Here is a 13,264-nt window from a genome sequence, read left to right as displayed (position 1 = left end):
CTCGATCTAGAGATTCTCTGAGAGTGAGAGCAGGAAGTGCAGCATTTAGAAAACTACATTGTACCTAATATTTTCATAAAATATGGTTTTTGAGAACAATGTAATCTAATCTTTTAAAAGTAACAGCCTCAAGAGGGTTTTTATTCACACGAGGAATGCTTATAAGTAGGTTTGACCTCTTTCTCGTGTTCAGTGTTGGAAATTTGCAGACATGACTGATAGTTCAATCGATATCTCAGATTTTCCCTCTTCTAGTGAAGATATTTCTGAATTCTCGTCTTGCAACGAAAAAACTTCAACAGAAATGGAAATCATTCCATAGACTGATTGTGAAGAAAAACTGAACCTTCTCACAGTCGTTTAGAGTCAGTTCAAAATAATTGTGTGTTTCAAGAGTTTTTCGAAAAGACATTCCAAAATCAAACTCTTTTCAAGACATTAAACAATGAGACTGGTATTGTTGAAATTGACGAAAACCCCATGATCGAAGAGTTTATCAATAACTATTTATTATTAATTAGGAGAATTGATGTGTAAAATATTTGTAATGTAGTCGTGTTTATATTTCTTGCTAATATATTGATAAAATACTTTTCATAAATTCAAGTTTTTTATCACAACTGTAACAAATATTAAAACATGTTGTAACCTATAGGTTCACCCTACCTCACAACATTTTAAGCAGAAAATTTATCCCAATCTACAATCGGTGACTAAATATGTGGCAATTTCTTGGAAAATTCCTCCCCCCCTAATATCAGTGTTGATGTGAGCTTTTTCTGAGCATAGTGGCAACCTTTCCACCCATCAACATTGGTACTAGGGGGAAGGGAATTCTTGCCACAATATTTAGTCACAGATTGTCTGAGAATATTCTGGAATATTTCATGGTGGTGAACTTCTGTATTTTTTTTCAAGGGACATTTTATGTTTGACTTATTGTTTGCTTACAAAAGAAATTGTACAATCTTATCTAGCCTTTAGTCCTACGTATAAATTATAACAATACAAATGTGTGCACATGAACGGTAAACAATGAAAATCAATCGCTGTCATTACTATTTTTACTAATATCAATTTGTGTTTATTTCTTTTCAGACTTAACAAATAAGAAAAATCAGAACAAGTGCATTTCTTAGAGCTTTAAATCAAGAAATTGGTTTAAGACGATCCATTTACCGACATGCTACAAGTGAACGATACATTCCGAGAGATGCAAGAAGAGCCAACCCTGGGAAACCAAGGGTCTTGAGTCTCGGAGATGAACGTTTAATTATTAGAACTCTGTATCGCCTTAGATCAGAAAGAGCTTCTTGTACTGCCAGGAAAATACGAGAAAAACCTGGGCTGACCAATTTTTCGCTGAAAACTATTTACCGAGTTTTACGCAAGCATGGTTATTGTTACAGTCAGAGTGGTAAGAAAGAGTTGCTATCAAAAGAGGAATTGAAAAAGCGCTTGAAGTTTGCTCGGACAATGAAGAACGTCCCGAATGATTTTTGGACCAAAAACAAAACGTTTTATTTTGACGGAGTCGGTTTTGCTCATCGCACAAACCCATACGCTTAAGCACAAGCAGTCTCTTCCATGGTAACCAAGAGAAGGATTATCGATCACAACCAAAGGTGAAAAGTAAGGCAGCAATGGCTAACTTTTTTGTTGCTATATCTCATGGAAAGGGCGTGGTACTTTGTAAACAACATGATTGGCAGATCACGGGGGGATCACGCTTTGCAAAATTCATTGAGGACAACTTTCCGAGTGAGAAAATTTGATTGATTTTCTATGTTTCTTTCATGCTTTTTTTCTAAAATCAGAATACTATCATATTTGTATGATTAGGTACTCAATGAACTCAAAGACTTTGATTATAAAAAACCTTGCGTAAAGGATAATAAAAGAAAGTGAAAGAAAGTTTTAACTATCTCTTTCTAAATGTTTCAGAGTCATGAAGATTCTGAAACCAAGATAGAGTCGTCAATACCGGTAACCTTGGTCATTAACAAAAATGTCTTGTTTGAGACAGACAGTCTTTCCCGGGCATTCGTTTGTTACCTAAGCTCTTTCTACGTACATCATGATTATCTGATATTATCTTATATTTTGTTAAATCCCAAAGATATCGAAGTCGCTTTAACAATTATGCAGTGGAATGGTCTTTGGTGACAGGGTGACAGTAAAGCACCCGAAGAACTTCTTACCAGACACACCGAGCTGTTTGAGTAAACAAGAAATAAAACGCGACAGTTTTATTTTGTTTCACCTTATTATGCAAACCAATTTCATGGGAATAAACATTTTAAAGAAAATTTATACAACTCACTTATAATTTTACAATTTGAGTGGCTGAAAATGCAATAATATGGCGGAAATCAACGAAAATTCTAACAAGGAAATTCAACAAAGTTATGGATGCACACCCAATAACTGTTTAACAAACACCATCATAGCAGATAACACCGGGGAGGGGTACTTAGGCAAATAGAGGGTACGGTATTTGCTGTCCTCAAGGGCACCTTCTTTGGATTTCCAAAAGTCCCGCTAAAGGTCAGAAAAATAAGAAAATCAAATTTCAGTTCCATTAAGGGTAGGAGAAATAGGAAAATTTCGACTTTTTACCCCAGAAAGATCGAAATTTTGTCAAATTTGTCCCGGTAAGGGTCGTAAAATTCACAAAATTTTCCTTTGTTTTCTCCTTTTTAGTCCCGGTAAGGGTCCGAGGGTCGAAAGTCGGGCGGCACCCCCTGTCAGCTCGCAACCCTAGTACCCCTTCCGAAGATAACGACACCTTACAATGTAGGAGACGTGATAGACTAACATTATGTTTGCTCTGAGCTCCCGGCCTATCAGATTCAGCTTTATCTGCAATATAATGGCCCGCGCTTCGAATGTTGAAATTGTGTTACAATAACGCCACTCTTACTTCAGAGGATTAAAACAAGCAGACAAAAAGCTCGCAGTAACAACGAAAGAAGCAGATAAAGATGAACATCATGTATTGAAAATAAGTTGCAAAGAGAGAATACCTCTCTAGAAAGGAAAGTCAAGAAGCTAATGAATAAAAAAGACGTCAACAAAGAACAGAACAACAAACGATCTGAAACACAGCTCAACAACACATAAACAAAAAGAACAATCATATGCATAAGTCACCAAAGAAGATCTACAAAGAGTGCAACATCATGATTTAGGTGAAAACAAGCACGAGGACGAAGAAGAGCAACGAGTTCGTGACAAAGATTTTATAGAAAAAATGCTGAAAAAACAAATTGGTTTCGATGTGACGATAATCAAGGTAGAACGCATAGGTGCTCGTGAAGATGAAATGTATACAAATGAACGATGGAGACCATTAAAAGTTACTCTCAAGAGTGAAGAGGAAAGGATTAGAATCCTTGCATCAGCCCACAAACTAAATAAAGATGATTTCAGAGCATCGGACGATTTTTCAAGGAAAGAGCGCGAGATAATAATGGCACCATAAAGCAAAAGAAAAAATCGAAAAAAAAAAGACAAGAGTCATATATGGAAGTGAGAGATAGTCTTAGCGGCCATCTTTATTTAGTTTGTTTATATTTGTCGGCTACCGGCATTTTACGATCACACGCTTTTGTAAACAGGGCGGACCTAGCTATGATCATTATAATATAACTTTACGTTCAGACCAGATACACATGGTTTTATAGTCACTTTCTTTCTTATTAACGTGGTGATAGGCTTCGAACTTAGCCACTACACAAACAACACAGAGAAGCTTGAAGACATACACTTTCAAGTTTTCCACGTCAAATCCAGCTATGGCTGTGAACAGGGCACCAAAACAATGGTCCCTTACTCGTCAAGAGACAATTACTTCATTCGAAAGCTGGAGGCAGAACCTCATGTATATTCTGTCCCTTGATGCCAGCTTTGCTCAGTTTCTATTACCAAACACCACTTGGCTTAAGAAGACCAGAGCCACTCCACTCAGAGGATTTGTTAACGACCCTGAAGATGTCCCCAACCGGAGAACAGCAGCACAAAAGGCTGCACAGCTCGAACTTATGCTGGGACAAATCGCTAATTTTTGTCCAGTCATCTCCAGGAACACTATTACAAAGAACTGTACTTCCGTTGAAGGTATCTGGCAAGCCATTCGTGCTCACTATGGCTTCCAGGCAACAGGGGCTCACTTCCTCGACCTCATCAACATTACCCTCAAACCCGACGAAAGACCCGAGGATCTGTATCAGAGACTTATGGCGTTTGTCGAAGACAGCCTTCTCCACCCGGCTTGCGGCTTAAGTCACCACGGTGAGGACATAACCGAGGAGGAAGACCTCTCACCAACCCTGGAGAACCTCGTTGTATTGTTATGGCTCCACCTCACCAATAAGGATCTTCCCGGCCTGGTCAAGCAAAAATATGGTACCGAACTGAGATCACGTACCCTCGCATCCATCAAACCGGAAATCTCCCAAGCTATGGATTCGTTACTTGATTCTATCCAGACGAATGACGATGCCAGAGTTATGAGAACGATGTCGTCCAAGTTCCGGCCCCGAACCAGCAACAGGTCATCCTCGAAACCATCTTGTCCATTGTGCTTCGCTGCAAAGCGCCCCTCTAACCATTACCTCAGTAAATGCCAATTTCTACCTGAATCAGACAGAAAGTTTATCGCTAAAGCCAGACTTATTGGTTCCCTAGAAGACGAGGAGGAATGTGACTTTACGTCAATAAACCATGAAGAATCTGTCGTTTCAGCTGTTACGCTCACTCCCTCTACACGTAGAGTACAAGTCAGTCTTTCACCCACTGTTGATATGTATTACAAACACAATCGTTTGACAGTAACTCTAGACACTGGTGCAGAGACAAATATGATCCGTGAGTCATCCGTTCATAAGATTGGTGCTACTATCATCAAAAGCAACCAGCTAGCTTTCCAAGCCGATGGAAAGTCTCCGTTGAACATTAAAGGAGAAACTAAGCTTCTACTCTCGTACAACAACAAACAGTTCACCCTTAATGCTTTAGTAGTAGAAAGCCTTGATGTTGAAATTCTCGCCGGTATGCCATTCCTCAACAGCAATGACATCACGATTCGTCCAGCCCGAAACCAAGTTATCTTTAGTGATGGGTCTATCCAAACCTACAACGAGCCCAAGGTTCTCACCGACCACAAACCACCCACCATCAGTAGAGCCCGTGCATACGTACTCAAACCTCCAGCCACAACTATATGGCCAGGTGACTTTATCGATCTCCCAGTCCCATCTGATTTAGAAAGTGAGGACCTCGCACTCGAACCTCGTATTAACAGCAGTGAACCGTTTTGGCCATCCCCGACGATAACCCAAGCAATTAATGGAAAAATACGCATCTTCAATAACACCTCTACCCCCAAAGTCTTAAAGAAGAATCAACAATTTGCCCAAATCCACCGTGTTGCTGATGCCCCCGAAAACCACCATGAGACAAGCCATCCGAGCACGCCACCCTCGACCGACACCCTGCAGACCAAACCAAATCCATCGAAGTTGACCCTGACCACCAACTTCCAGCTGAGATTTGCGAAGAGTTCAGAGCACTCCACCATCAGCATGCATCTGTTTTCACCAGAGACTTCGAAGGCTATAACGGAGCATCTGGTCCCATTAAAGCCACCGTCAATATAGGTCCCACAGAACCTCCCCAACGAAAAGGGAAGGTACCTCAATACGCGAAAGATAAGCTTGTCGAACTACAAGCAAAATGTGATGAACTTGAACGCCTTGGAGTACTTCAAAAGCCAAGCAGAGCAAGTAAACATTGTTCCTGAGTATCTAAACCCCTCTTTCTTGGTCAAAAAGCCGTCAGGGGGACACCGCCTTGTCACCTCATTTGGAGAAGTCGCACGTTACTCAAAGCCACCTCCAACATTAATGCCAGACGTTAACAGCACCCTTCAATCGATTGGTCAATGGAAATATATTATAAAGACTGACTTAACACAAGCTTACTACCAAATCCCTCTTGATCAGAAATCCATGAAGTATTGCGGTATAGTCACCCCTTTTAAAGGTGTTCGTGTGTACACCAGAAGCGCCATGGGCATGCCCGGTTCCGAAACCGCTCTTGAGGAGCTTTTATCGAGAATTCTTGGCGATCTCATCCAAGATGGCATCGTTGCCAAAGTCGCTGATGACCTCTATTGTGGAGGTGACACCCCAGACGAACTTGTCAGTAACTGGGATAAAGTATTACAAAAACTGTCAGCAAATCGTCTCGTTTTATCCGCAAAGAAAACCATAATCGCACCCGAGTCAACCACAGTTCTTGGATGGGTCTGGTCCTCAGGCCAACTACGTGCATCCCCACACCGCATCTCTACGCTCACCACCTGTTCTCGCCCTTCCACCGTCAAGTCACTTAGATCGTACCTTGGTGCATACAAGTTTATCTCCAGAGTCGTACCAAATTGTTCAACATACCTTGCACCACTGGAACGTCTTGTAGCGGGAAGGACATCCAGTGAAAACATTGAATGGACAGACGAATCCAACGAAGTCTTTCGAGCATCCCAAAACCACCTGCACAATTCTGAGTCAATCACCATCCCGAAACCCTCCGATCAACTTTGGCTAGTCACAGACGGTGCCGTCAAACACCCAGGTCTCGGTGCTACACTCTATGTACAGCGCAACAACGACATCAAAATCGCTGGTTACTACAGTACAAAGATCAAAGAACGACAAACCCTTTGGATCCCGTGTGAGTTAGAAGCCTTAAGTATTGCTGCTTCTATCCAACATTTTAGCCCATTCGTCGTCCAGTCACACCATCCAACTTGTATTTTAACTGACAGTGATCCATGCGTTAAGGCATACGAGAGACTTTTAAAAGGACAATTTTCACATAGTAGCAGAGTAACAACATTCTTATCTGTTGCTAGCCGTTTTAACGTACAAATTCAACATCTTTCAGGCACATCAAACATCCCCTCAGACTTTGCATGTCGCAATGCATTGGAGTGTCATGAACCTAAATGCCAAGTTTGTTCGTTCGTCAATGAAATGCAAGGTGCTTCTGTCAATAAAATTAACGTCGACGACATATTCAACGGCAACTCAAAGATGCCTTTCATCAGCCGTCCCACCTGGCATTCTCTACAGTCCGATTGCCCTGATCTACGTCGCTGCCACTCTCATTTGAAACAAGGTACCCGACCTTCCAAGAAGCTCACCAATATCAACGACACCAAACGTTACCTTCAGCACTGTACCATTTCGAAGGATGGACTTCTCGTCGTTCCTCACAGAGAACCTTTCGCACCAGTCCAGGAGAAGATTGTCGTCCCCAGGAAAGTCCTCCCTGGACTCCTGACTGCCTTACACGTTAAACTTAATCATCCCTCTCCGTTCCAGCTGAAACAGATCACCGCTCGCTACTTTTTCGCACTTGATCTCGACTCATCAATTCGAAACGTCAACGACAACTGCCATACGTGTACGTCACTGAAGAAGATGAGCAAATCGTCCCCACCTGCAACCACAAGTGATCCCCCGACAACCGTTGGTATTTCGTTTGCATCCGATGTAATACGTCGCTTCCGTCAGAAGATACTGCTTGTACGTGAAACAGTCACCTCCCACACCTCAGCGTGCATCATTGCTGGAGAAGACCACACCGAGCTCCGCAACGGCTTGATCCGGCTTTGCATCGGTCTCCGTCCCCTTGATGGACCTCCTGCAATCATCAGAACGGATCCCGCACCTGGATTCAACAAGCTTGTCAATGACAGTATCCTCGCGAGTCAACGCTTATCTATTGAGATCGGTAGGGTTAAGAACTGTAACAAAAACCCTGTTGCAGAAAAAGCTGTACAAGAGCTAGAAGATGAACTTTTAAAGATCGATCGCAACTCGGTCTGCCTCAATGAATCCACCCTCGGTATTGCCGTCGCTAACCTCAACTCCAGAGTTCGTTTTTCTGGATTATCCTCCAGGGAGATGTTAACTCAAAGAGATCAATTCACCGGCGAACAGCTGCCCCTCGAGGACCGTAAACTCATAGCTGACCAACATCACCGTAGACTTGCTACAAACCTCTTCAACAACCGCAAGGCATCTAGTGAACCAGAATCAATCATTCCAGAAGGTGCCATTGTCTATGTCAAAGCTGAACGAAATAAAACTCAGTCACGTCCCCGCTACCTCGTTGCTCACAGAGAAGGTCCTTGGTATCACCTCAAGAAGTTTAGTGGTGATCAACTTCGCAACTCCACCTACAAAGTTCACCGTAGCGAACTGCTTCACATCCCCATTCCTGAGTTCCAGCCGTCTCCGGCTCCACCAGGTGAAGAAGACCAACCTTCCACCGTCGTCCCCACAGCGGATACATTACCAACTCCAATGCACCATCAAGACGTTCCAACGCCTACGTCCCCAACCCAACCTTTGGATCCCCCGTCGGTTCTTGTCAACCCCTCAGCCACCGCTGTCGATGATGATGGGACCTCTCCGACCCCTGTGGAGGGTCCAACTAACTCAAGACCACAACGATCCAGAAATCCTCCAAAATGGATGGATGATTACGTTCGATACTAGCTATTGTTTACTGTCATGTTGAACTGTTGACACACTTCATTTACGCTTTGTTTACGTTATATTTGTCATGTTGAACTGTTGACATATGTTTCTTATGTTGTATGGTTTTAAACCTCTTCACACGTTATATTGCATTGGACTCGTGTGTTTGATTACTTATTCATTCGTCTTCTATTTGAAGTTACAAGCATTGGACTTGTCATGTACAAACGTTGTGACTTGTCACATTGTTCCCTTTGTTTGATATATACTATATTTTGTTGGGCCATTGATTAACATTGGTCGGAACTATTACCTTACGATTTTTATTTTCGCTTTCTAAATAAGGAGAGAGAAGAAGAAGACATATTGCGGCCATCTTTATTTAGTTTGTTTATATTTGTCGGCTACCGGCATTTTACGATCACACGCTTTTGTAAACAGGGCGGACCTAGCTATGATCATTATAATATAACTTTACGTTCAGACCAGATACACATGGTTTTATAGTCACTTTCTTTCTTATTAACGTAGCACTAAACTCTTTTTCAAGAAATTTACGACAGAAACAACATGATTATAAGAAGAGCGGGTTAGAGGCCCAGTGTGTGCCTAACTGTAAAAACTCTGACATAATAATAATAATAAAAAAGTTTAGCTACCTTAAGGGAAGAAATTTTCCCGGTTTTGTCATCCGCGAAATTAAATTCCGCAAAACACCGCTCTTCATAAAATATTTAAGCCCTAAATTTGCCTTTTCTAGACAAAAATAGCCTATATATTTACGAGAAAATCCCATCAACCGCGAATTCCCTTAGGGTTACGTGATAAAGTGCCTCGTGACATTTATCAAGCATTCTTTTATTTGATTAAGGGAAGAAATTCAAAATTGGTGAATTTTGCAAAACTAAATACCATCAAAATTTCTTCCCTTAATTAAGTTATGCTTATTGTAGCATCGTTTAAATTTACGAAGAAAAGTTTTTATTAGATATTTACGTTAGCGCCCCAAGATAAATTTATCACCAAACATTCTTATAGTTAAACATTTTTTATAGATACTTTACTGGGAAAGAAGTTTTAAGATTTGAAAATTCTTTCCCCTAAGGTTAATATGATTTTAGCATCATACATATTTACACAACATAAATTTTAGTTTATATTTTACATAAGGATTGTTTTATTATATTCATTACAAAAATATATATTTTTTTGTTAATTGCGTGGAGCGTTTGCAATGATCCGGCTTTAATTTACTAGTAATAAGTAATTAAAATTACTTCTAACAAGTATTACTTCTAAAGGGTAAAAATGTTTCAATATACAGACAAATTAAATATTACTTATCTGAAGTAAATCTTTGCTTCTGATAAGTTTTTTTTTACTTCTAAGAATACTCGGGTTTTTGTAGTGCATACTTTAATCATTCTACTAAGTAATATCTTTCCAATGATATCAAATTTTTATTCCTTCAAAAGTTAGAAGCAAAAGAAAAAAGACTGCACACTTATCGTAAACAGAATGAAATACTAATACTAATAATAATACTTTAACAATAGATGGATAAATAACCTGTTTGGAACGCATCCACAAAACAACTAAACGCTTCAGGGCTAAAGAAGCAAGACAGTATCATCAATTTAAAGAAATTTTGCATGCCATTAGTTAATGAAAACCCAAATCAGGAACTTACTCGAGTTATGAAAGAAGCAGCTAGATCAAGAACACCCAATAAATCAGGAAAAAGAACAATAGAGATTGGCTGGTTGCACTACTCCAACAAAAACCAGAAGTACATATCTGTTAGAGGACCCAAAGGGGGTGTGAGGAAGCTACAAAAAGTCAATGAAACAACAACTTTGAGGGAACTCCTTGTTAAAGGTACAAATGTTTTCTTCAAAAGAGGAATTCCATTAAAGGCAATGCAGACCAAATGATTTTCAATCTAGGTTTGTACAATAATGAAGCAATTGACAATTAGGAAACAACAAGGAAGGTATCAATTTTTGACCGCCTGAAGGTTTTTTACCGTTGTGTCCATGGTACGGTGTCGAAAGGTTGACTGTGTTGAAAACGAAAGTGAAAGTAACTGAAAGTCATAGTTACTGCTACCATTTAGGTGGCTAAATATTAAGGAGATATCTGTAATTTTGTAACCTTCCTGTAACCTCGCTCTAATGTAGTACCACGAAATTTATATTTCCGCGTGGAGTTAAGTTTGGATACGGCTTTCAAGAAATTCTTTTGCATCTTTGTGAGAGGGTACGAGAAGACCAAAGAAGAATTCTGCTGCAAAAGTAATTATTTATTTTATTAATCTATTCTTTGGAGTGTTTTGCAACATATGAAAGTAACTAATAAATGAAGCTTGATATATGCAAACTATGCGCTTCCATCTTGAAAATTCCGTGAAATCTACTCCTGGCGTGTACAGCTGTCCGATTGATTCATTTATCCAACTGGTTTTCCATACATTACTACCCGTTTTGAGGAATCTGAAACCTCGTACTGGTACATTCAGCAATTTGCTGCTGGACACATGTGACAAGTACCAGGCTTCATGCATTCAGCATCAGCTAGACTTATCGCACTCAACCAACCACTACCTTCATTCCATCTAAGGCAAAATCTGTTGGATTACGTTATTGAAAACTGCATATCTTTTGTCGCCAGAAATTGTAATGCACAATTTTCAAATATTTTTCGAGAGCGAGTTTTTGCTGTTGATAATGATCTTGAGAAATATTTATTCATAACATCTTATTCTTTTAATGAAACTTGACAAAACTGTTCAACATTTAATACTGGAAGATTCTTCATATTTGTGCATTACTCTCGACTAATAGACGTCCCCCCGCTAATTGTTAAGAGAAAAAAAATCCATTCCCCCCGCTGATTAAATTTGAGGAATTCAATATTTTATTACAGTGTAGATAGACCTTAAACTTGTTAAATTTTCCTTTTTGTTAGTATTGGTTCTTATTTTACGTGTTCATTTGCCTTTTTTTGTTGTTGAAATTGATGCCAGTTAAAAAGAATTCTGTATTCAAATTACTCCCTCTTATTCCGTCCCCACCCCCCGCTTATTAGAATTTAGAAAGTTTTCCTATCCCCTGCTTATTCGGACCGTCTATTCGGGAGACCAGAGTACATAAGTGAAATTGAGCATTTAATTAATTGGCCCTTGAGACTGTACAGTCCAAATAGCTCATTCAAAAATGTTAAATGTAATAGTTGTGACACAAGGATGCCTATGGGGCACACTTTTCAGTTGCAGTTGCCTTTGATACTGGGTGGAATTATTTTGATGATCTCAAAACTAGAAGTGAATTTTTTCCTTTTCGGAATCTGTACCTAAATTAGTTCCCATTCCTCCTTGCAGTGGTACCTCAGACACCTGTGGATCACAATATGAAAGAACTCAATTCCCACTAAAGTTAGCCTGGGCAATAACCATCCACAAATCACAAGGTTTAACTATTAACAAAACACTAGCCGGTACCCGGCGTTGCACGCCGGTTAAGCTGTAGCTGAACGCACTAAAAGTCCATTGGATGTTGAAGCTGGCTTAAAAAAATGATCAACAAATGAATTAAAATATATCTTCAAAGTCTGACTCTAACCCTCCACCGGAGATCTTTTTCTCGCTTCGCTCGCATTAAATACTCCGCCCAGTTTGAGAAAATTTGAGAAAATATTATGGTAAAAAGGAGTAAAATGTAGAAATGAGAATTCTTCAAGAAAAAGCGGGAAAGCCACAAAGAATAGTGCAACTTTGTTTTTATCAGATTTAAAAAGATAAATAAGTCAATTCTAAATTGCTTTTTTTAAACCCTTGTCATAACTTTTCGAATTTAAACATGTAAAATGACGTACACAGTTTTTAACAGTATCACCACTTGAATGTTTTTATATGAAGAAAGAGATGGCCTAATTTCTTCTCTTGCTTTTGATCGACCTTTGAATGCTGTTATTGTTCGACAAACTTTTTAATTTTTATGTTTTGATTTACATTTGAAATGTTCTTTTCTATAAAAGAAACTTGTTTTGTTTTGAAAAGAATTCGAATGTCATTAATAAAATACGATCGTTAAATACATTCGAAAAGAGAAAAATCGGGGTCAGGCAAAGCTGGGCATAAATTAAAATTGCTAAATGTAGATGGGCCTTAAATTTCGAAACAAAGGCTGAAAAAAGTCTAAACCAGGTTTTATCCGATCCGTCAATCAAAACAAACTTATCGAGAACAAAACATTGCTTGTGAAATCGAAAGTGACACACAGACAGAAAACAGAAAACAGACATACAGACTACGGCTATTAATATATAGATGGATAAATTTAGGAAAGTCTGAAAAATCTCCAGGTCTAACATATGTTGCTTTGTCAAGTGTTAGAAATTTAGACTCGGTTATAGATCCAATACCATTTGAGAGACTTACTGCAATTTCAAGAAGCACTAGTTTCCTCCATAGAAGTAATGAAAATAAAAGACTGAAGAATTTATCTTTAAATCTATGAACAACTTTTTAACTTTTCAGTGACAGGATCGAATTCCAAAAAGAAAAATCAAAACAATGAGGTTGTGAAAGGCATAAACGAGAGAAAACAAGACGACAAAAAACCTTCCAAGGATGAATCAATTGAAATTTAAGATTCAGATTTACAAAAGTAAGGAATAAATCGATTTTAACTATTTAAGTCTTCAAAAGTTGC

At 39.2% G+C, this 13,264-nt stretch overlaps 1 protein-coding gene across 1 annotated transcript; it reads left to right on the top strand.

Annotated features, from left to right (window-relative positions):
• Positions 1-5,741: 5,741 nt before the first annotated feature.
• LOC136813562 (uncharacterized) lies at positions 5,742-8,570 on the top strand. The gene has a single exon (XM_067070069.1). The coding sequence runs from the start codon at positions 5,742-5,744 to the stop codon at positions 8,568-8,570; it is 2,829 nt and encodes a 942-aa protein (XP_066926170.1).
• Positions 8,571-13,264: the final 4,694 nt, after the last annotated feature.

This window comes from Clytia hemisphaerica, unplaced genomic scaffold, assembly GCF_902728285.1.
Source record: "Clytia hemisphaerica strain Z4C2 unplaced genomic scaffold, Clytia hemisphaerica genome assembly, whole genome shotgun sequence".
NCBI classification, from domain to species: Eukaryota; Metazoa; Cnidaria; class Hydrozoa; order Leptothecata; family Clytiidae; genus Clytia; species Clytia hemisphaerica.
The sequence above is the reverse complement of the archived record's forward strand: the minus strand, read 5'-3'. Positions and strand labels throughout refer to the sequence as shown.